Source organism: Aspergillus pseudoviridinutans (assembly GCF_018340605.1).
Source record: "Aspergillus pseudoviridinutans IFM 55266 DNA, scaffold_4, whole genome shotgun sequence".
Lineage (NCBI taxonomy): Eukaryota > Fungi > Ascomycota > Eurotiomycetes > Eurotiales > Aspergillaceae > Aspergillus > Aspergillus pseudoviridinutans.
This window is the reverse complement of record NW_025091284.1, coordinates 1,949,148-1,972,059: the sequence shown is the minus strand read 5'-3', so window position 1 is coordinate 1,972,059 and position 22,912 is coordinate 1,949,148. Positions and strand designations below refer to the sequence as shown.

Here is a 22,912-nt window from a genome sequence, read left to right as displayed (position 1 = left end):
ACGATTTTCTATCTTATGTCTTCACGGGAGAATACCATTTGATACAGCTATTGCCCCAACGGGAGCGAATAAAGGCGGCGTAGGAGAGGCCCTGATGTAGTGAATGGCCTTCACCGATTGTTTGTTTCAGCCTCTCTTTGCACCCAATTCAATACTTTCTTGACCTCTTCGAAAAAAGCATTTTCCCCATCAGGGGTTTTCGGAATGATTTTACCCTATCTTCCCATGTTTTGTATTTGTGGCAGCCCTCCATTCCATTCGAATAAACTGGAAGATCTTGTCTTGGTTCAGCGTTCTTGTCTCCTACTCGTTTTTCTGGGATTTATTTTTTCCCAGTTGCTGCTGCTCTATTTCCCAGGGTCAATACTTGTTCTGTAACTCTGGAACAAGATTTGTATGTATATCTAAGAGTTGATGGATAGCATTTTCCACGTGATGACGGTGGCTCTTCTGTGATTGCTGGTTTATACCCTGTACAGTGATGAATTTCAGTCAGAACAACCACGTCCCGGTTCCCCTCGCTCTTCTCTTCCATAGTCTCCACCTTCGCTGGTAGTAAATTGACCGCTTGACCTCTGTCGCCATGACACAGAAGAAGGCGAAAGGGGCCGACATGTCGGTTGTAGGTGAGCCAGCAAGATTTGCTTCAAGACCACCCTATGCGTCCCGCTTACTCTGCATACCTAGCTGCCAATGACGAAACATCATTGATCCTAGATTACCTTCGTGAGTGTCATGTTGATTCGCAAGGCTCTTTTCAGTTGCAATGTCGACTCTGACTGCTGACTGGTCTTCTAGGGAAACAAAAGTAGGTCTAAGTATTGTATGCTAGCAATTTAGTATCTTGAAATGCTGTTAAACGTTCAAAACCAGTCGTCCGTATTCGGTTCGTCCTCTTGATGATGAGCGCCTGGCGGGTAATGACTCTAATGTTTTAGCATCTCAGGCCATCGATGTTTCCACGAATTTGCATAACAAGGTCTCCAAAAGTCAGTACAGTCGTTTCACTTCAGGCGGGTCGTCTGGAGAATTAGACTGATATCGGTCCTACAGCGCACGCAGCAAAGGTGTTGCGAGAACTACACCGGAAGAAGGAGATTGACGCCCGGATCTCAGGTGCTCAGCACTATCCCTTGCAAGCAAAGGGCCTTGAAGACTAACTAAGCTCTGCCTGGGATTTAGGAAAACACATCGTTTATCATGCCCTTCAAGACGCGTCCGACGATCTCAGGACGGAGACCATGGCGACGATGGATGAAAAGATCAAGCAGCTGGAAGAACAGTTAACAACACTCAAAACCAAGGAAAAGAAAGCGCGCGCGGATTTAGCAACGCTCTCCACGAAGCCATTGCTCTGTGAGCTTCGATACGATGTCGGCCGACTTGAGCAAGAAACACAAGAGGTTTCATCTCGTCTCGAGAAGATTCAGAAAAGAGATTCAATCCAGATGTGTCCGGAGGAGAGAGCAAAGTTGGGAAAGGAATGGAAACGCTGGAATAAGATCGCTAGCGTCCGTAAGACGATCTGTCGGGATCTATGGAGTAGATGCTTGGAGGTTGTACCGGACAATGTGAGTCGAGAAGAGCTTTGGGTAAGTACACCCTCTCTTGAGTATTACGGCGACGATCTGCAGCAGTCTCGGCTGACTTTGTCCATCAGGAATCTCTGGGCCTTGAAGGATCCTTTCTTCGTTGAAATGCTACGTTGTATCTGATTAGAGGGAGGTAGAGACTGTGAGGTACCGTGATCCTTGCGGATGAATAGTCTCATCGCGCAATGGCCGCTCCAATTGTCCTTTGAAGAACCGTCTCCTGTACACTGAATCTTACAGCTTCTTCGGATACTTGTTATACCTAGTACCTATGTTAAATCCTGCGGCGTGCGGCAGGACCGTTATTATGAGTGGATTGACACGCGGAGAGGGGACAGATCCTGTTTTTATTGAGAGTCGAGTATGAGGAACGAAAATCGAGGCTTATGAAAGGTATCAGATGATATGGAAGTTGGGCTATATTGAGTCACCGGAGAGGGAAAGGGTGAGATTATACATATGTAAACCAATACTTATCTAATGGTTCACGAGACTGGGTCAGGAGAAAGACCATCGAAGGCGAACATGACGCCATTCAGGATGATCATTCGTAGATGGTACAAACTAGATATTACCATGATCATAGCTACTATCACTCCATATCATGTGCAGCGCAAATCCCTTCCTTCTCCTCTTCATATGGTAGACAGTCATGGGGGTGGGTTAACTGATATGAGGAATGAAGAGCATCAGCTATCTGATGAGCATCATGAAAATACCATGAATATCATACACATATTAATGCTGAAATATCCTCGAATTGACCTATCTCATTGACAACATCAATATAATAATATAATATAATGGTCTCGAATACCACCCAGTACCGACAGAGTATGTAAGTAATATTTATGACTCCCCCACCTGTGGAAATCTCCCCGTGCCCAGTATCTATCTATACGATAACGACCGCTAAGGTAGATACATAGATACAAGGTACTACTTACTGACTAAAACAACCCCTCCGGATTTTCCAACGGTTTTGACTTGCCTTCCGTTCTGCCTCATCGCAGCCAAAGGGAGTGTCCTCGCTCACTCACTCACACTCTCTTTCTCATTCTCACAAAAGTTTACAGATTGATTATCATATTTTTGGAGTCTTTCTTTCCGGTGCTCTCGTCCTCGAAATCCGCCATCTCTCCTMCGTGAGATGAAAAATCGTACTCCTCTTCCTGTCCCCTCCGAAGCCCCCTCGGTGCAGAACGGCCATTCCCGCAATCCCTCCGGCTTCGACATGGCTGCCCGCAGTCCTCCCAACCAGAGCAGTAAGTCGCAGTCCAGGACTCTTCTCTGTCACCCCTCAATCATATACGGTTCCTGTTCTCCGATCGCACTCCGGTTACTTGCAGGATTGTCGCTTTCCATGACCGCTTTTGCTCCGCTCCTCACTTCTCTTTTTGGTGAAAGAAAGAGATAAAACTAACTTCAGTCGCTATCTTCTCTAGATACCAAGCATGTGCCCTGCAAATTCTTTCGCCAGGGAGCTTGCCAGGCCGGCCCTGCTTGCCCTTTCCTACACTCCACAGACGCCGCGATTGACTATGCGCCTTGCAAATATTTCACCAAGGTACGACCTGTAACCAGATCCATCTTGTTCCTATTCCCCCCTCTCGTAGCGGCCGATACAAGCAAATTCCTTCCTTCCTCATCCTCGATTTCGAGAGCATGCAGTTGACTGGTTTATTCTCCGCACAATTAGGGCAATTGCAAGTTCGGAGCCAAGTGCGCGCTGGCGCATATCCTTCCTGATGGTCGGCGGGTCAATCGGCCAAGTCCCGGTATGGGAATGGGTGGAGGCCATCTCAATCTTGGAGGACGCGTCAACCCTCAAGCATATGTCAATCAAGATTCGGCCTTGACAAACTCAGTCCTCTCCCAGCAGCGCTTGGGCAATCATGATCCTCGTTACGCTTCGCAATTGCCGCCTCAAGAGGAGTTCGGTGCTCTACAACAGCAGCAGCAGCAGCAGCCACCCCCACCGCCATTCGACGCCATTCCTACCATCGACGCTGGTTTAGCCTCGGATGCGGGTTCGAAGTATGGGTCGCCAGCGGACGACACGCGTTTCCCTATGTCTCCGAATCACCGTCACCTAACTGCTCTTGACGCACAGCTCCCCGCATCGTTTGACAGTCAAGGCATTTCGCACGCCGCTCGTTATGGCCCCGTGGCCGCGTCCGTGCCATCGAAGTTTGGGTTGGATCTGGCCTCTCCTCCAGCGCAGAGAGTGGGTGGTCCGTCAGATGTACTTCGTAATCTCCGTGACACAGCGTATGGGTCTGACTTCAGGAAACCCTCGTCGTTCATGGGGTCATCCCCTCCAGGCATTCCCGAAGATGGGGTAGGACCGAGATTTTTACACTCTGCTAGGCCAGTGAAGTCGCGCATGCTTTCGGCTAGTGTTCCCCGACCCACAGCGTTGGATGACTGGGACGACAGCAACTTCCCCATGGAGGAGGATTATCTGCCCATCAATTTGCACGATGATGTCCTCACCCCTCAGGAGAAACTCCGACGCCTGTCGCGCACTGATCATGATCTCAGTTCCAGCCACCGCGATTTAAGCGGACTCGGTATGACCAGCACCAGCTTCTCCAAGATCGGCTCTCCGCTCGCATCTAGTCCGTCACGATTTGGTGCCTTATTTGCCAAGCAACGCCAGCAGAAGAAGGATGAAGACTCCCATGGTACATCCTTTTCGCACATCGGCTCGCCTCTTCGCGAGTCCTCCCTCAATCTAGGTACCAGTCCCAGCTTAGGACCCATCGGAAGCCGACAGATCTCCGGCGATGTCTCCCCATATGTGGCCAGCCCTGGCAGGCAGTCATCGACATCCATGATCTCTCAGCAGCTGAGTAGCATGTCTCTTTACCCTGCTCCGGCCCGTCACTCCTCCGCAGTCGGCTCCAATGGCCGCCTGGACCGGACAATCTCGTCGCCTGTCAGCACAAGCAAGATCGATGAGGAGCAGAGTGATTTAGTCTTCTCCATGGAGGAAGAAGATAGCACCAAACGGGGCAGTACTTCTTGGGCCACCAATAAGGCGGAATCCAACGATGGGGCATCGACCCCCACAAGCAACTCAGGTTTCCAGCCATGATGTTGTTGAAAATGATTATCTGGAACCAAATCTGCACATGCATCCATGACAACATTAAAGCGCGGAGTTTGCGAGCAAAAAGGAACAATCGGGAAACTAAAAAGCAAAAAGTTTGCACCACCAGTTGAAATTGTGTTCATACCTCGACATTCAAAGGAAAATAACGGTCTTATAGGATGCCCTTGGATTTTGCCCTAATTGCGTTGCTTTTTCGTCGTTTCGTCATCATGTTTCGCATCTTGATGGGAATTTTGCATAGAACGGTCGAGCGAACTATCTGGATTTGACTCTTCCTGTTTCACAACGTCGGTCACTTGGTCTAGGACCAAATCAGGCATTTTAATTCAGGGTGTTTTGTAACCCGGTTGGGGGAACTGCCGAGACTGCTGTCATTCTTAGAATCTTTCCTTTCTTTTCTCTTTTCTCTTGTCGTTTCGTTTGGGTTCGCGTCCTATCTTTATCGGCCGTTCCGAAGGTCTGCGGAGGAAGGAAAGGGAAATTTGACTCAGGTCCAACTCCATCGGGTCGACAGTTAATCGACCTCCATCATCCAGGAGGTTGTCATGTGTACATTCTTGGTCTACATCGTTCGGTCTTGACTCAACCACAAGTCCACAACCTCCTTGTTCTGCCTTCAATCTCTTGTCCTCGGGTCAATCTTACGAGGCCATGACGGTCCCTAGCGCCCCTGTTTCTTACCGCCTCCTTTGTCTACCCCATATTTTCGATATTGGGATTGAGCTGCCCATGGTCGCGCTCGATATCTTGCCTGTTCTCCAGTCAGCGCATGGTGCTCCTATGTACGGAGAATTCGGGTGGTTTGTATTTCAGGCAGCATCTCCAAGCTTTCCCGCAAGAACAATTGCTTGGGTGTGCGGGCTCAAATGATTGGTGTACATATCCGACTCGAACAGAAGACAATCGGGCATCCATAAAGCGCATGCTTAGTCCTACGTCTGCTCCCACAGGCCGATGGAGGGATTACCTGGACTTTCAGCTTTCATTGCAGTATCTTAATGCTACTAGTATACACAAACAGTGTTGTAATTCTCGCTCTGCCCATACCAGACTCCTGAACATTACGCGCCCTCCCTTTTCCCCAGTATTGGTATTGCCTTTCAAAGTAAAAATGTGATAACGCCGAAGCTCAAACAAAACACAGTCGCCTTGTATTCTCATGGAAAGATCTTGAGAGGCAGCACCAATGACACGCGACCGAGAACGTAAATCCACCCCTGGCACTAGATCCTGGGGTCAATATCGTCCATATACATAGCACTACCTTTAAGGCTGACAGCAGTCGCTTTGCTGGAATAAGCCTGGATCTGCGCCGTCTTCTCTCGAGTGATACGATCAGCCATGATCCTGCGTGCGCGAGCCTCGGCATCTGCTTGCTTGGCTGTCTCTGCTCGGTCTGAGTATAGATGTTCGTAGATCTTTTCCGTGCCAACCATGACATGGCTCGTCATGATATCAACGGCTTTGGCGGTCAACGACTCCACACGGACTGCGAGATCTGTCTCTTTATCGGCACGTAGGCGTTTGACTCGCTCCTCTCGTTCGGCTCTCTCGAGATCTTCTTTCCGTTTCCGCTGCTCAACAAGTTTCCGACGTTCCTCCTTAGCAGCCAAATATTTTAGGGAATGACCTAGTTTTTGTTGAAGTGATGGAACGATATCGAGTGGCGGAGCAGAGAAGAAAAGCACATGGCCGGAGTCGTCGCAATGAAACTGTTCACGAATATCCTCCGGAATTGCTGCATTTGCCGCCTCACTGAGGCGGAAGACCTCAATTGGACGAGGCGCGTTAGGATTATACACCGATGCTGGCGGTACGTGCACACGACCTGCCTGATATGGCGTATATGGAGATGGCTGAGCCGCCGCATACGGGTGCGGTACCGGCGAAGGTTGATAAGCAGGGGAGTGAGGCGTTTGCGGTACAAACGCGCTAGGGCGCCTCTGCAGAGCCGGTTGATAGACCTGGACTGGCGGTACTTGAGGCTGTTGGTAGGCAACTGGAGGCACAGGAACAGGAGAGCCCTGGGTAGGAGGAATTGGGGCAGCTGGAGAGCGCGCAGGGACGGGGACGGCCCCAACTGCGGGCGCCGTGCCGGGACTACCGACGCTTGGCCGCGTAGATGGTTGGGTAATCGATGGCAGACGAGGAGGAACAGTTGACAGAACTGGCTGGGGTAATGACGGCGGCGGAGAAGGAGTCGGCTCAGGTGGCGGAGATTCCTGCCGAAAAAAAAGTTTCCAGTCAGTATCCCACAATTCAAAGGGGTTTACGGACGAAACTCCCCGACAGACTAGGAGTTAAGATACTCACATTTTCATCGCGTGGACGTCGATGTACCGCTCCAACAATGGGCGGCGCATTATCGGCGCCCCAGGTTGGTTTGGGCAGATCGTCAGTTTCCTTCGCATCACTCTTCAGCAAGTGCTTGATCGGACTCGGTATCTTCTTGATTCTCCGAGGGACATCAAAGAGGTCCATCTCGTAATCTTTTTCTCGCACTTCATCGGGAAGGCAACTCGCCCATGTTTTAATCTTGTTGAGCTTGTGCTTCTCCTCGTTATAGCGTGCCTCACAGACGTATACTTCCTTGTCAGGAGGAAGGCCTCTAGGGCGTCCGCGGTTGTACCGAGTAAAGAACATGACGAAGCAGCGGTCGACAACCTCTTCGATCCGATGATCACGGTACTGGCCAGTCTTGACCACTTCGTTGGGATAGAAATGTTTCTCAAAGTGATGAACTGTCTGCTCAGGACGGTAGTACCAGCAAGCATTGACCCACTTTTCACCTTCAGAATCCTGCCATGTGCGGTAGATCTGTGCGACGATCGGCTTGGTCACATCGTTCGGATTCTGTATATGAACCCAGTCACCCACTTTCCAGAGCTCACCTTTGTACAGAATGCCATCAGGCAATGGGAGACGGCCATCCTCCATCAGATATTCGCTGTCAGGTTTCCTCTTCTCAATCTCAGCAAGCCTCCTCGCCTCAACTTGCAAATCGACAGCGTCTTTGTATATCTGACTGTCCGGCTGGTTGTAGGCTTTGGCGTTGTTGAACATCAGATCCATATCGCGCATGAAATGGTCAACCGAGTTGTACTTCTTGCGCTTGGACTTCCGCTTGATAATGTCAATCGCAATCGGCTCCTTGATTTCAACGTAATAGTCCGGATATGTAGCTTTGTCTGGTAAGCGTTCAAAGTGTCGCACTTTGAGCATGCCAAGAGGCCCTTTGAGCTTCCGGATCCCCTTCAAAACTGCCTTGATCCTGGCCTCCATAGGGGTGTCGACACGCGGGGGCCGGCCCCGCTTCTTTCTGAGCTCTGGGTCGGCTGATTTATGCCCGTCGTCCTTCCCTGCGTCCCGTTTCCAGCCAGGGCGGGGACCGCGCTTCTTCTTGCGACGACCATCATCATCGGAATCATCCTCGTCCTCCTCCTCCTCATCGTCCTCATCATCCTCATCCTCTTCCTCGGGAAGAGGATCCGCCTCCGGAATCTCTCCMAAATCGGGAAGCTCGGCTTCTTCAGCGGTGATAATCCCTTGTTTAACCAGTTTTTCAAATTCTGCTATGAAAACGTCCTAATTTGGAGAACAAGGATCAGCAGGCGTGCATCCGGCGACGGACATGGAATTAAAACTTTACGAACGTACGAACCTTTATGACAAGCGCATCCTCATACGCCTGTGAATTTGGCCGATTATACGTCTGCGCATTGTGAGGGATCTAAAGCGAAGGTAACACCGTGAGTAAAAGCCATAATCACTGGTTCCACAATGGCAACAAAGTTGCGACACTTACCAGGGCGCAGTCTCGCACGAACTCGGCGAAGTTCTTGTATTCTCGCTTGTTTATCTTCTGTTTCAAGATACTAAGGGCCATGGGCTCTTTGATAATCTCATAATAATCAGGGACATTGCGCTTATTCACACTGCGCTGAAACAGCCTCGACGGGTCATGGCCACTGTAACGGGCAGAAAGTCAGCTTAATCTAAATGGCGCGTACACAGCTCGACCTGTTGAGACGTCCAGATTGGGGCTTTTGTTTTTTCTGCTGCGTTGTTCTGCTTGAAAGTCGCAAGCAAAGCATATGCGGACTTACTCCTCTTCTCTGAATTCATAGATAGCCAGAACAACGTCCATCATCGACCTCCATTGCTCGTCGGTGATGCCGCCCGTCGCATAACTATCGCCCTTGCTATCATCTTCAATCGATTTGACCGGCTCCTCAGGAGCGGGTTGGCTTTGCGACGGCTCCGACGCCTTTTCCATGCTGTTGACAACACCCCTACCACTGAAAGTGACACCCACAGTCAGAAAGCGGGTGCAGAAAGACTCAAAATAGCCGACCACAGTCTTTCAGGGAGATGCAGATTGCTCAATCTGGCGCGCAAAAAAAGAGGCGAGATGAGGAGAGAGGTTCGCGCATAATTACGCTGACTCAGCGAGTTCCTGTCACGGTTCAGCCGGAACGATACCATACGGTAACTATCCGAAGGTTACCGTCAAATGTATATTTACCTATTTCATACAGGGACAGGGACATTCGTTGGTAATACTAGGCACATTATCAAGCTATTCCAAGTCTCCAGCGGACCTGATGTCCGATATTTCACAACCGTCAAGACCTTGTCAGGTCCAATCTATTCTTCTACTCCATATCAGCTTCCGCACGAGAGAAAGATCGACTGAGTTGGTACGGATTAGCGCAAGGACGGGCCAGTGCGGGGATAGCTCGAAGCCTCCTGGATGCATGTGTACGGTCCTATCTCCTGTCGTCATTGTCTTTTGAGCCTTCCATAGCATCATGCACAGCGTTTATGTCTACGAGCTCGGACATATTCTTTTTCTTTGGTCTAGCCATGTTTGAGGACTTTGTCAACCAACGCAATGGCAGGGGTTTTATGCCCGAAATCTCTCAGCAACTCAAGAGTACAATTCGTGCCATTTCCCAGTACCTAATCCAAGACTCCGTGTCGTAAGGGCAATGCGCCGCCAGCCCCACATCCAGCTGGTTGCTGCTCGTCAATCGTCATTCCATCTCATCCATCCCTCCAGCTCTGTTTCGTACCAGCGACTAGATACTCCCGTGTGCCTGATACTCTGGAAATTTTCCGATCTGTTGTCTGAATTCTGAAGGCTAGGCTTTCTGTCCTAGACGTACCTACAAGATAGTTGACGTTCCCCATCGGTCTTGTCCGTCTTTCGGCACTCTATCTACTTAGCCAGTGGGAGATGAGGATCCGAGTCCGTGGACCTGCTGGACAGTCTACCGTCACTCTTGATGACACTGCAACTGTCAATGATCTTCGCGCTCACATTGTCGAGAAAACTGGGTTGACAGCATATGATGTGAAGTATGGATATCCCGACCTCAAACCTCTGGCACTAGATGGGTTCCCTTCGGAACAGAAAATCAGAGACCTCGGGATTAGTCTAAATGGCGAACAACTGCTCGTCACCAGGAAGGATGATTCTGCACCGACTACTCTCCCACAAGCACCAAGCGCCGGGGAAAGCGAAAGACAATTATCCACGGCGCAGGAGGACGATAGGAAACTGTCTCTATCGCGCAAGCCGCATGTTGGTGTGTCGGACGATCCTCCCGAGATTGCTTCGCCTGAACATTCGGGCACTTTTGTGCTGCGCATCATGCCGGACGATAATTCCTGTCTGTTTCGCGCGGTAGGGAGTGCAATCATGGGAGGAATGGACACTATGACCGAGCTTCGGTCGATTGTCGCCCAGACTATTCAAGCGAACCCGGACGTCTACTCGGAGGCAGTGCTAGAGAAAAAGCCAGACGACTATTGCCGTTGGATCCAGCAGGAGAACTCATGGGGCGGAGCAATTGAGCTCAGCATTTTGAGCAAACATTTCGATATCGAGATCTGCTCAATCGACGTGCAAACACTGCGGGTCGATCGGTTCAATGAAGGTCCACCCACACGGTGTGTCCTGGTGTATTCTGGAATTCACTATGATACCATTGCTTTGTCACCGTCGGATCCACCATATACTCACGCTTTTGCCCCTCCGGAGTTTGATACCAAGGTCTTTGATGCAGCCGATCCGGTAGTTCTGGAGAAAGCGCTGGCGGTATGCGAGGTTCTTCAGAGCAAACATTACTATACAGATACTGCAGGCTTTCGCATTCGCTGCAATACTTGCGGCGGCATTTTCATCGGCGAAAAAGGAGCCACTGCGCATGCGACTCAGACAGGACATTATGATTTCGGCGAAGCAAGCTGAAAAAGCTGCGATTGATACAGCTGGCTGCTTGTATCTCACCCTTTGGATACGTCATTCGATAAGGTATGTTTTTATATGGAGGGCGGGAAGTTCTCAAACTATATGCAGAACTGTGAAAAGCCGAGAATCAAGAATATTGTAGTACAACACATAGCGCGTTAATTATAGCGAGCGACTTATTGAGTTGACAGAAGACAAAATGCCGTTCTTTGTGGGATATCATAATCATACATAATTTCCAAACTTTCTACACCATCGCTACTTCATCCGCCTCATCATCCTCTCTGTCGCCTTCTTCGTCCTCCCCAGTATCTGCGCTGTCCTCAGGATGTCCACCCCACTCCACGTCGTGCTCTATAGGGTTGGTGAAGAACTCGTGCAGCAAAGCTTCCCTGGCACTCAGTCGTTTGTAGGGGTCCAGCTCCATGAGACCAGCCAGGAGTCGAGTGGCTTGCCTCTCGCTCTCGGTCAGTTCTTCCACACAACTGGCCCATTTCACCAGTTTCTCCCAGCCATAGCCCTTTTCGCCAATGGTAGGAATGTTGGTTTCGAAAATCTGACCATGCATGGCGGCTGCAGTCTTCATCCGACGGGTGCCGAATATACTTGCCATTTCGATCATGGCATCAACATCGTCGGCGGAGTTGAAAAAAGGGAATCGACGTCCGAGCAAGGTTAACAGAATCACGCCGGCAGACCACATGTCTATCTTGGTTGTTTGAGATGTACATTTGAGAAGAACCTCCGGCGCTCGGAAGCCGCGAGTTCCCGCTCGATTAGCGCGTCTTGCCGGCCGTGAGTCGTTCTTAGGGTAGCCAGCCGATAGCGTGGACGTAGAGCAATGAGTATAGTAGTAGCTCTGCAGCAACCGACTGCGGCGTACAAAGTTCGGATTGGCGCAAAGACAGGTGCCGGTATATTCAGACCCCTCACGCTAAAAAAAATAAGGAATGAGAAATTCGGTAGTGAGAACCTTTCAAAGTGGACACTTACTTCCGCCAGACCAAAGTCTACAAGGACTCCTTCGCGAAGCTCAGGGTTGTACAAGAAGTTACTGTCAAGGGGCTTAGAGAACGAGTAACGCAACGGGCCGACACACAGCAATGCACTTACGTTGGTTTGATGTCTCGATGAAGAATATTGTGCTTATGGACGGAGTTTAGCGCAGTGAAGAGGGATCTGAAATAATGTCGCATATCGGCGACCATAAATGTGCGATATTGAATGCGAAAGTCGGTATGGGGGAAGAAAGGCAAGACAGCCACAACCTGGTCCTGGTGCCTGAAAGCTGTGATCAAAGGGCACACGGACCGGCAGCCCCGAAGGTCATGGAGCAGCTCCAGCTCATTTTGGATTCTCAACGGACTGCTGGTAACGTAGATCTTCTTCAGTGCAACGTATCGCGGTTTTCTCCTTTTGGTGACCGACTCCTCCACTCGCCGTCTCTTTGCTGGGGGACTTGACCAGTTTCTGCTTTGGTTTTCCTGGAAAGTGTCCCAATCATTCTTGTAATGGTCGTACAAAAGGTCCTCCGCTTTGTAGACTGTTGAAAATGTCCCTATGGTAATCAAAGTCCAACGCTCAGCCATACATTCACCAACTGGGAAGGGACTATTCCGAGCATAGGACAGAAGGGATGTCGGTACCTTCACCGATCCTGTTCACCAGACGAAATCGATCAGAGATCCCCGGGAATGTATCCTCAAGTTTTTTCATGTCTTCCCGGACCGAATCGTCCACTTCTTCTTCCTCCTCATCCTCACCTTCATGGTCGCTCTCTCCGCGACGTGAGTCTGCCGAGGCGTCACTGTCTGAGGCAGTACCGTCGTCTGCCACAGCCATGTGGCCTTGTGTGCGATGATGGTCCGTAGCCCCAGCCTTTTGCAGTCCAAAGACACCAGTAATTGGGGCGTGCATGGTGGACATGTCACTAATCAGAGAGATGTTACCACCACTATGGCCGAAGCTAAGTGAGGGGTTCCTCAAAGATCTTGCATGTACCAACGCGATCCACTAGATCCGGGCCCCAGACCACGGGGTTGCCAATGCGTTCGGGAATGAATGGATTATGCAGGGCAGCGCGCGTCGAGGATCTCTCAAAACATCAAATTTTGCGGTTGATGACACGGTAGTCGCGTATATGATTGTGTATGATCCATCAAATCGGGGTCTAAAGATAATGAACCCAGCATGCAAAATGTCCTTATCAGGCATGGCGGTGTTTGTTTATTTCTGTTTAGTACATACTCAGTTACAGGTAATATAACCAAGGTATCTGGGTGCTTACCTTAAGACACCTTTAACTTAGGCTCTTATCATACACAGTATCTCTCTACAATTCAATACATTGCATGACCTCTTCATTTCATTGACAGTCTGTTAAGCCCGTACTACCTTACCTGTGAGTTTCAGTCACAACCTCAGCTGATTGTGTAGATTCCATACAGTATTACAATGTAACATACAGAATTTCACCCACCCCCATTCAGGACGGATAAGAACATATCGTACCGCCAGGGCAGCATGATCTAAAAGGGAAAAACACAAACAAAACCTAAGGCACGCCTGCATCACCAAACATTCTCCTCCTTTCCCGCCGCCGACTCTTCACCCAAACTCATCCCCCTCTTTACCCCCGCTCCGGAGTGTGCAAGTTCCATTCCGTCACTCAACCTCTCAAGTGTCCTTTGAGGACATCCTCGCAGCCGGCTCAGGATGGAGGACATGATTCAGTTCGATATCAACGAGTCACTCAAATATTACTTGAGTGATCCGGCCTCTGTTCCCACAAACGATGCCGACCCGGAACTGCTGGATTGCGAAAGCGACCTTGAGCATTTAACGCCAGTATTGGTCGATAATGTGCTCAATCCCATCGTAGATGCTGTGGCTGAGAACCCCGAAGCGTTAGCGAGACAGTCATTTTTTGACTCACTGCAATTCCTTCTAAAGTGCGCGATGGCCCCTTCTGCGTTCTCCAAATTTTCTGGCCCTGGTGGAACCCATTCTGAACTTCTCTATCACTGCAGATACTCGTCTTTCCTCCCTACGAAGTCCCTCAGCAAACTCCTCGACCTGGTAGTGTCCGGGCTGTCTGTCGAAGCAGATATTATTCATGGAGATCTCGAATCCGACGAGCAGGATGCTATCCAGCACCATAAACAGCTATTGGAGATGTACGGCTTCTTGCTTCAATGGGCTCTCTCTGCTGTGGAAGTCAAAGCGGCAGAAAAGCCCGCGGAGGCTGCGCCTGCTCGGAGAGGTGTAGGTAAATCGGGAAGGTCCAAGGCCAGCAATAAGGATGGTACATGGGACTGGACAGCACAGATTCAGATATCCATGGAGACGATGTGCAAAGTGATGAAACTTAAATTAAGCAGGATCTTCATGACCACATCGGACCGAGACACTTTCGTCAACTTGTTCACCCGTGCGATTTACCTCATCTTGGAGAGCGAGCAACGCGTCAAGAGCATAACCATTCGAATGCATGCTTTCAAAGTTCTTTGCATTGCTGTGAAACATCATGGTCATGCCTTTGGTAGGGTCCAAGAACATAATGAGCAGGCATGCCTGGGCTAACATGCTGTGAAGGAGCGCAGACATCCATCGTACAAAGCCTGACCTATTTTGAGCATCTGTCAGAGCCTATGGCTGAATTTTTACATATTCTTGCGGAGCAATATGACTATCCACAACTATCGGACGAGATTTTGAAGTACTTAGATGTCTCACACATCACCACTAAACTATGGCTAATAACGATCGCAGGGAACTCGGAAACAAAGAATTCAATTCAAACGATACACGAGGGCCGAAATCAGTTTCGGCCTTTATCGTGAAACTCTCAGAGCTGGCACCGCGGCTGATCATCAAGCAGATGACTCTATTGGCCAAACAATTGGACAGCGAAGTAATATCCCTAAGGCAATCTTATTGGTTGAATACCAAGATGGGGCTAATCATTTCTACAGTCATACACACTTCGTTGCGCTGTTGTTGAGGTTTGCGGGAATCTAATTGCGGACCTTAGCAGACAAGAAGAACGCAGTGAGAACTACAAAACTCAAATCAATGCGTTCTTTGATGTCCTGGAAGAGAGATTTCTCGACGTCAATCCCTACTGCCGTTGCCGAACCATACAGGTATATATGAGGATCTGTGACCTCGAACAGAAGTTCCCCAAAAGACGACAGGCAGTTGCGGAGCTGGCGGCAAGAAGCTTGGAAGATAAAAGCAGCAATGTGCGTCGCAATGCGATCAAATTACTTGCGAAATTGGTCTCTACACACCCATTCAGTGTAATGCACGGCGGACAGCTTTCCTACGAAGAGTGGGCAGCTCGTCTCGACAACGTCGATGCGGAACTTAATGCACTACGGCCGCCTGAGACACCCGGCTTCGACGTTGGTGAGGCTTCACATGTCGACAGCGAGCTGTTAGACGACGCGACMCAGATACCTGAAGATTCCCCATCGAAGGCACCACGCATGACTGACGCGGAGAAGGCTGCGGCCATCCAAAAGGCGGCGGAACAGGCAGCGACATCCGAACTACTGGCACGACTGCAGCTGACCAGGAAATACTACAACGAAGCCATCCGTTTCATTGAGGTGCTTCACTCCGCCTCGGCAGTAGTCTCCCAGCTCCTGTCATCTCGAAATAAGAGCGAAGTCATTGAAGCCATGGACTTTTTTGTGGTGCTTGATGCATATAAGGTTGAGACTGCACGCAGTGGCATCAGGCGGATGCTGCGACTCATCTGGACCAAAGGCAACAGCGATGAAGGCAAAGGAGTTCAGACCCATCTGATTGACTGCTACAAGGGTCTGTTCTTTGATGCGCCGGACTCGTTCAGCCCCAATGATGCCGCAAATTACGTTGCCCGGAATATAATCAGTTTGACCTTTGGCTCAACACCTGCCGAGTTGACATGCCTCGAACAATTGCTCAGTACCATGATGAAAGCCGGTCACATCTCGGATGCGGTTATTGCGAAGCTTTGGCAAGTCTACGGTGTTCAACGCAAAGAGATTTCCAAGACTCAGCGGCGGGGTGCCATTATTATCCTCGGTATGCTGGCCCTGGCGGATCCGGAAGTTGTAATCAAGGAGACCGAAGTGATGCTGCGCATTGGGCTTGGCAACATAGGCAGAAGTGATCTGTTGCTCGCGAAATACACCTGCATTGCGTTGAAGCGAATGGTGCCTGGACGGCAGGCGAAGTCGAAAGACGCTGGCATTCCCAAGCTAGCAAATGATCACCCCGTTCTCAGTAAGCTTGCCGCCATGGTCGAAATTGTGTCGGACAGCAAAGAGTGGTATGGCGTGGCAGAGCAAGCAATTGGAGCCATATATACGCTCTCGAAGCATCCAGACGTCCTGTGCTCTGATATTCTAAAGCGTAAGACTAGGGCTGTATTCCAGCCGCAGCTGCAACGGCCTTCTTCCAAGTCTTCCGGCGATGAAGACGAGCAGCGCCCTGGAACAGCCTCCACTGATGGTGAAGGCCCGCGGCCAAAGACATCTTCTGCCGCCCTGTCTCAGTTGCTTTTTATTGTCGGCCATATTGCTATTAAGCAGATTGTCCATCTTGAGCTATGTGAACTTGACTTCAAGCGTCGCAAGGCAGAACAGGAGAAGCATAAGGCTGCTAATACAGCCGCCCACAAGGACAACCAGACGGGTGAGGATGATGAATTGGACCTCATTGGTGGGACGACCGAAGACGACTTCACGGAGGCCATGTCTCACATTCGAGAACGGGAATTGCTCTACGGAGAGAATTCTCTCCTGTCAAACTTCGGGCCTCTGGTTGCGGAGATTTGCGCTAATAGTAACGCCTATCCCGATCGCAACCTTCAGGCGGCAGCGACTCTGTGTATGGCCAAGCTGATGTGTGTATCAGCCGAGTATTGCGAAAAGAACCTCCCCCTCTTGATCACCATCATGGAGCGCTCAGAGGACCCGACCGTTCGCAGTAACGCGGTTATTGCTCTTGGGGATATGGCTGTTTGCTTCAATCATCTCATCGACGAGAACACAGATTTCCTATATCGTCGACTCAATGATGATGATGTGTCCGTCAAGCGCACTTGTCTGATGACACTCACATTTCTCATTTTAGCTGGACAGGTAAAAGTCAAGGGACAGTTAGGCGAAATGGCCAAGTGCTTGGAGGATGATGACAAGCGCATCGCTGATTTGGCTCGCATGTTTTTCACGGAATTGGCGACTAAGGACAATGCAGTGTACAATCACTTTGTCGACATGTTCAGTCTGTTGAGTGCTGAGCGGAATCTTGAAGAGACTGCTCTGAGACGTATCGTTAAATTCCTGATCGGCTTTGTTGAAAAGGTGAGTTACCAAAAATCTGACAAGATGCGGTGCGTATCTATTCGTCGCAACACGTCTCTGACTGTTTCTTCTACAGGAAAAACATGCCAGGCAGTTGGCCGAGAAACTTGCTGCTAGGCTGCCTCGATGTGAGACCGAGCGCCAGTGGAACGATGTGGCTTATGCTCTGTCCCTCCTGCCTCACAAGAACGAGGATATCGCAAAGACAGTAAGCGGAGGTTTCAACAAAGTTATCACTGCAAATTCTTGAGTTAATTGCGATAAATGGTGTTGGGGTTGGATTGGTGATTGATCATGGGCATTATATTTCTGTCGAGGAGTAAAGGCGCAGCTTTTGGGACTGTGGGAAGGAAAGGTTACTTTATGATTACGAGTATATGGCTTCAAGCAGCTACTCTTGTTTTGTTTACCGTCTTTTAGCCGCATTTTCCATGTTGTACTGGGCTGATTCCCGTAGCTTCAAGAAGTGTATTCCCCCGTTTAGAGGTTACGCATTCAGGGCACCCTTCCAAATTCGCTCAGAATGTAAGTAAGGGTAATGGAATGACCTCTTGAAAAGCAGTCTTCTTCTATTGTCAACAAATAGTTCACGGAAATGATGGACTGACGGAAACCTATCGCCGTCAAGTTGTCCAAAAGGGGCAAGGAATGCACGAGGTAAAGCGACTCATTGCCTCATATCACACAAACATGGGAAAATGGGGAGACTAGACAAAACGAAGCCCACCAGTGAGCTGCCAGATACTCCAGATTCAAATCATGCAATCCCATATGCAAATTTCAAAACCCAGCCTAAAGTCTTAGGCACCTTTTCTTTCGGTTTCTGCCAGTTTATAGTCGCCGTGACGAAGGCCCTGCAGGGCTTTATATCCCTCTTCGGTCAACTCTGGTCTTCCTAACGGTGTAACACTCCCTGTGAAAAACCGCGGCTGCCACGATTCGTTCTTCTGTTGCCGCTCTGCTGCCTTTTCTCGCTGTCGCTCTTCGATTTCTTGCTTGAGTCTTGTGGCCTCGCTATATCTTTTTTCTTTGATGGCTTTGGTGACCCCCGCCCAGAATTTGAGAGATTCGTTTGACAATTGGTCATCCTCGGGAGGCAAAGTCTTTGGCACTGGGAAGAGAGGCGTTACGTCAATTAAGAGACGCGGCTCAGCTGTTCCAGCCATTGTGTAATAGATCTGTCCATGCCATGACCCGCTGATCTTGGCAAGAACATCCCCTTCGGGCACATCTTTGATTCTAGTGATGGTATCCTGGTCCGGGTCATACCGAAAAATCAACCCTTCCACCTTGTTCTGGGCTCGACCAATCCAGCCTTCCTCCAGATACTGTAGAATGACCTTGATGCGTGTTTTGGAGCAGGTGATAAAACACGCATCTGAGACTGAAATGGCAAGCGCACCTCGCAATAGCCCACCAAGATGAGCACTTGGATGGGTCAGCTGGTATTCCTCATTATCTCTCTTCTCAATATTGACGAAAATTCCCAGGTTGTGTTGACCAGGAGCGACGCGGATGCTAGTGCCTGTAAATTTGGCACTGAGCTGATCGAATCCACGAGCGGAGACTCCTCTTTCCGGGCAGTCTATAAAGAAGGCAGACACTGGTGGATGATGTGATGTCTGTTCAGTCAGGTAGCATATCTTGACGGTTTCTCCGCGGTCACTGCCACTGGTGAGGGTCCCGTTTTGAACGCCTGCTGTCGGAGGCGAGGATATGTCCGAGGCATTGTCATGAACCTCCCAACTACACTATAAAAGCTGGATTAGTCGATACTGTCCTGGCACGCCGCGGCGGTCTGCCGTCGTGCATCGACACTTACCCGAAAGAATTCGCCCAGTGTCGAATTGTAGGGTTTGCAAGGTTTGCCTTTGATATATTTCTGTCATGGGCTTAGCGTATATTCTTGGCAGGACATCCAAGGTGACGTTGAAGCCATACCAGATCCTTGGTAAACCAGAACCTTAGCACTTCCAGCATTCGACCAACGGGCTCATCCGACTTCCCTATGCTGTAATATTACCTGTCAGATAGCGAGCCTGCCGAGTACAAAAAGAATATCATACTAACCTCGCGAAAGTTTCCGGTCTGTCAAGGTAGTTCCAATATTCTAAGAGATTATCAAGCTCCGTCAGATATCTCGTCGCATTGAACAATACAGCCCGGATCGACTTACCCAAATTTGGTCTGGGCTCCAGAAGATGTGCGGGTAAGGAGAAGCGAACAGATGCGATGTCGGCCACGCCAACGAACCTAACAGGTACAGCCAGTGTATTAGGTCCGAGACGTAACCACAATAGACCTCAAGGCAGTACGTACTTGCGGAGAATGGAGAGGAAGGTTTTCAGCTTGGACGAGTCATCATTTGCCTTGTCGGATGTCGCTGTGGCTGCAACAGAAGACATCTTGCGCAAAATCGCCTATAAAATATACAATGTCAAGTCCGCTTTCGGACAAGCAGTGGAGGCAAAGGCAAGCTTCCCAAGCGGCTCTGTCCAGAGTTTAGTCAATCCAGACACAGGGTAATGCCAGTCTCGGACGGAATAGTAGTAGAAGAGTCGACAGGGGGAAGTCAAAGACAGCTGAATAGAACGGCGAGTAGGGGAGTAACGATGAACACAATATAAAAATCAAGCGTCGCGTAGAACTCCAGGCGGTGACTTTTCGCCTGCCCCAATGGTTGAAGAATAAAGATACTTTAGTTCCAGTTAGCAGATACGTCACCGACAATTCGTTATCGGACAACATAACTAACCTAATATAATAGATTATGACTAGACTAGTTAACCGATGGCGTTTGACGAAGGAGACTTGGCTTTGACGAGTTCTGGCCTATTATTTCTGGCTGTATTATGGGTCCTTGGCCACCTCAACCGATCGCAACCATAGGAGAGAAGAGAAGAACGAGGATGAAGAACGTTCTCTTCTTTTTTTTTTTTCAACCTTCTGATGGTGAAAGCATTATCTACCTAGATCGTCTCGTCTCCCATGTAAGCCGGACGATTCAGCCCAGCCCATCCTTGTCTCATCTCTTGGGGATAAGAAAGCAAGTATGCAGGGCTGTCATCCAATCGGCTTACCACGAGGGGTCAGAGAGCTTTCCTGGGCTTTCTACGGAGGAATGAAGGAGCCATATGAGCAGAGTAACAAAGTTGATTGGCGACAAGCGGTCCAATCCCGTCAATTGCCCTTTGGCTGAAATTAAGGTACAAAGCTTTCTACCTGAACCTTAAGAATCTGGGTAGATACTACCTACGTGGGCGAAAGTAAACGTTTGCAGCATATGCTCCCGGCAGGTGTCTTGCGTGCATGGCAATTGCCACGGCCTTATTATTGTCAGCGAATGCCACTCATTCAGCATAGTCTAGTCAGTTCTTGGGATTTCTTCATCGAGCTGAAGAAGTATTCAAGCCAGAAATTGATTTCTCCGAGTCTCAGGAGCCTCCCTCACCTCAATAGCTTGATCAAGTCAAGCTCTCTATGATCCTTTTGCGCGCCAAGAACCGAATCCACGCTCTTACTGCTGGACCGTAGTCGAACCGCCGCCCGGTTGCATAGTCATCGTCCGCCCGGTGGGATTGCTGTTCTTCCAAAATAGATGCTCGAAGCTCCCGCTGCTCGTTGCTGAGCTGGTATTTATGCTGTCTCAGTTCCTCCGCTGAGGCCTTAGCATATTGTACTTCACGATCTGGTGGGATAATCACACCCTCGATGCGATGCCTCGTTAAGTTAAAGGAGCTATCGGGTCCCAGTATTGTGTTTTCGAGCAGAGACGGGGGACATTCTGGCCCGGGACAGGTTTCCTCGGCCTCCTCATGGGAAGCCAACCTGCGGTTGACTGCTTCCAAGCATTTTACATTGACTGCCAGCATATCTTCGAGCTCAACAAGCGGATCCTTGGCCACGCTGAGAATGGAGAACTCAATTTGATCCTCTTCATACTCCGCCATCCGGGTGAGGATGTTGGGCCGTACTAGAGTCAACCAGTCCTCGTCGGGCGCATATTCCCCTGAATTGTTATCAACTCATGTCTACTGTTCGTGCATATTGAAGCATACTCACCGAGAGCTTGGGGCTGACGCTCCAAGCCGTCAAACTTCCAGACTTTGCCCAGCGCCGGGACAAATGCGATAAAATGGAATCCAGCATCAGTCTCAAACTCATCATGCCTGTTCTTGCCCGATCGAGAACGTTTGGATGTCGCCTCCACCTTCAGCTGCAGATCTGAATTCAGTATGTCCATTCTCCTGCGTCTCAGATGTGAGATGAAGTCACGATGAGGGATCAGGAAGAAGAAGAAACAGTAACAAACGACCCACCTTGTAAATGAGTTGTGTATCCTTTTGACGAATTCAAAGTTGTTGATGGCATCTCCCCTCAATGCTGGTGTGAACGGCATCGTAAATTCTCTGAAATGTCGTAGGTTTTCCCCAAGGTCGATACCTTCGATATTGTTTACAATGTTCAGGAGTGCCACACTTGCGCAGGCATTACTAGCTGTCTTTGCAAGGTAAGTCAAGGAAAATGAGCATGAGACACATATAAGGAATGAAACAGACCTGGTTTGCAAACCAAAGCCCTTCTGGACAGCTCGCTTCCTGCTTATCAGGATCATCTTCTCGCCAACGAAAAAGAAAGATTAGACCATATACTGGTTTACTACTTGCACGTAAGCCTTTTCAGGATCAAACAGGCCGAAAGAATGTCGACAAAATAGCACCAGAAGAATCATACTTTAGGAATGCCATCAATTCATCGTCCAGTGAGACGACTTCTTGAACCTTGACCCCTTTGACTCCGAACTCGCGGAGCATCACATTAAAAATAGCCTAGCGAGTATGAGACCCGGCTCGTGGCCAAAGTAGCGCGCATACCAACAGCATGAATCTGCGATCATACTTACCGGCTCCGACTCAAGCTCGCAGAAGCCGTTCCATTTCTGCCTTTCCAATACATTGGCAGGATTGCATGGTGCTGCAGTTGATGGATTTGCCATCGTATGATTCGACGACACAGATGCTGGGCTCGAACTGGTATTTACTCTTCTGCGTTTGTTGCGCTGGCTCATGTTGGCCAATTATTTCCTTCGTAGAGTGGTTGGCAGAAGCTAGCTTAGTTCTCTTCAGGGAGATGTGCTCTAGGAACAAGGTCCGATCGCGAATGATCAGCAAAATTGCAGAATGTCACAACACTCATTCAGAAGTCAAGAGCCGGTGTCAGGTGTTATCAGGAAGAAATTGATAGATAAGTTTGCTCGCTGGCTTCTTTTCAATATCCACTTTTGAGTAGGTGACAAGACGGAGATCAAGGAGGAACAGCCCAAGCCTCCTAAAGTGGTGGGAGGGAAATGAAACCAACGTCTCTTGATCTCTTTATTTGCAGGGGAACCATCGAAATGACTCAGATAGACAACAAGAATATGGAGTAGATACCAAGCCGATGAAATAATAATGGATGGATAGGTATACTCCGTACACGATACCTTATTGAATTGGGTTCGCTCAACATTGCTGCTTTCTGATTGGACAAAGCTCCTTCTCGTTCTTCTTCCTCCGACGCGACTTCACGCGTCAAGGTATCTATATGAGTC

At 49.5% G+C, this 22,912-nt stretch overlaps 8 protein-coding genes across 8 annotated transcripts; 4 read left to right on the top strand and 4 right to left on the bottom strand.

Moving 5' to 3' along the window:
- Positions 1-583: 583 nt before the first annotated feature.
- Positions 584-1,715, top strand: Asppvi_006108 (putative TBP interacting domain protein; the record flags this gene model as incomplete). The annotated part of the gene is made up of 6 exons (XM_043302013.1): positions 584-626; positions 688-726; positions 799-808; positions 874-989; positions 1,054-1,116; positions 1,183-1,715. 6 exons carry the CDS (start codon positions 584-586, stop codon positions 1,713-1,715), a joined length of 804 nt encoding a protein of 267 aa, XP_043157948.1.
- Positions 1,716-2,742: 1,027 nt separating this feature from the next.
- Asppvi_006107 (putative spindle poison sensitivity protein Scp3) lies at positions 2,743-4,692 on the top strand (the record flags this gene model as incomplete). The annotated part of the gene is made up of 3 exons (XM_043302012.1): positions 2,743-2,857; positions 3,038-3,159; positions 3,292-4,692. 3 exons carry the CDS (start codon positions 2,743-2,745, stop codon positions 4,690-4,692), a joined length of 1,638 nt encoding a protein of 545 aa, XP_043157947.1.
- Positions 4,693-5,933: 1,241 nt separating this feature from the next.
- On the bottom strand, positions 5,934-8,986 carry Asppvi_006106 (putative RSC complex subunit (RSC1); the record flags this gene model as incomplete). Its single annotated transcript, XM_043302011.1, has 5 exons — positions 5,934-6,932; positions 7,024-8,295; positions 8,372-8,440; positions 8,516-8,678; positions 8,817-8,986. The coding sequence occupies 5 exons, from the start codon at positions 8,984-8,986 to the stop codon at positions 5,934-5,936; spliced, it is 2,673 nt and encodes an 890-aa protein (XP_043157946.1).
- Positions 8,987-9,949: 963 nt separating this feature from the next.
- Positions 9,950-10,966, top strand: Asppvi_006105 (ubiquitin-specific protease OTU1; the record flags this gene model as incomplete). The annotated part of the gene is made up of 1 exon (XM_043302010.1): positions 9,950-10,966. One exon carries the CDS (start codon positions 9,950-9,952, stop codon positions 10,964-10,966), a length of 1,017 nt encoding a protein of 338 aa, XP_043157945.1.
- A 247-nt stretch (positions 10,967-11,213) lies between these two features.
- On the bottom strand, positions 11,214-12,883 carry Asppvi_006104 (serine/threonine protein kinase CDC7; the record flags this gene model as incomplete). Its single annotated transcript, XM_043302009.1, has 4 exons — positions 11,214-11,900; positions 11,960-12,020; positions 12,080-12,524; positions 12,613-12,883. The coding sequence occupies 4 exons, from the start codon at positions 12,881-12,883 to the stop codon at positions 11,214-11,216; spliced, it is 1,464 nt and encodes a 487-aa protein (XP_043157944.1).
- A 798-nt stretch (positions 12,884-13,681) lies between these two features.
- Positions 13,682-17,572, top strand: Asppvi_006103 (condensin subunit YCS4; the record flags this gene model as incomplete). The annotated part of the gene is made up of 5 exons (XM_043302008.1): positions 13,682-14,507; positions 14,561-14,684; positions 14,738-14,879; positions 14,941-17,322; positions 17,399-17,572. 5 exons carry the CDS (start codon positions 13,682-13,684, stop codon positions 17,570-17,572), a joined length of 3,648 nt encoding a protein of 1,215 aa, XP_043157943.1.
- A 550-nt stretch (positions 17,573-18,122) lies between these two features.
- Positions 18,123-19,727, bottom strand: Asppvi_006102 (putative oxysterol binding protein (Orp8); the record flags this gene model as incomplete). The annotated part of the gene is made up of 6 exons (XM_043302007.1): positions 18,123-19,073; positions 19,145-19,204; positions 19,264-19,333; positions 19,393-19,432; positions 19,499-19,575; positions 19,642-19,727. The coding sequence occupies 6 exons, from the start codon at positions 19,725-19,727 to the stop codon at positions 18,123-18,125; spliced, it is 1,284 nt and encodes a 427-aa protein (XP_043157942.1).
- A 1,059-nt stretch (positions 19,728-20,786) lies between these two features.
- On the bottom strand, positions 20,787-22,390 carry Asppvi_006101 (ubiquitin C-terminal hydrolase 37; the record flags this gene model as incomplete). Its single annotated transcript, XM_043302006.1, has 6 exons — positions 20,787-21,331; positions 21,385-21,569; positions 21,642-21,823; positions 21,882-21,981; positions 22,057-22,151; positions 22,226-22,390. The coding sequence occupies 6 exons, from the start codon at positions 22,388-22,390 to the stop codon at positions 20,787-20,789; spliced, it is 1,272 nt and encodes a 423-aa protein (XP_043157941.1).
- Between the last annotated feature and the right edge of the window lie 522 nt (positions 22,391-22,912).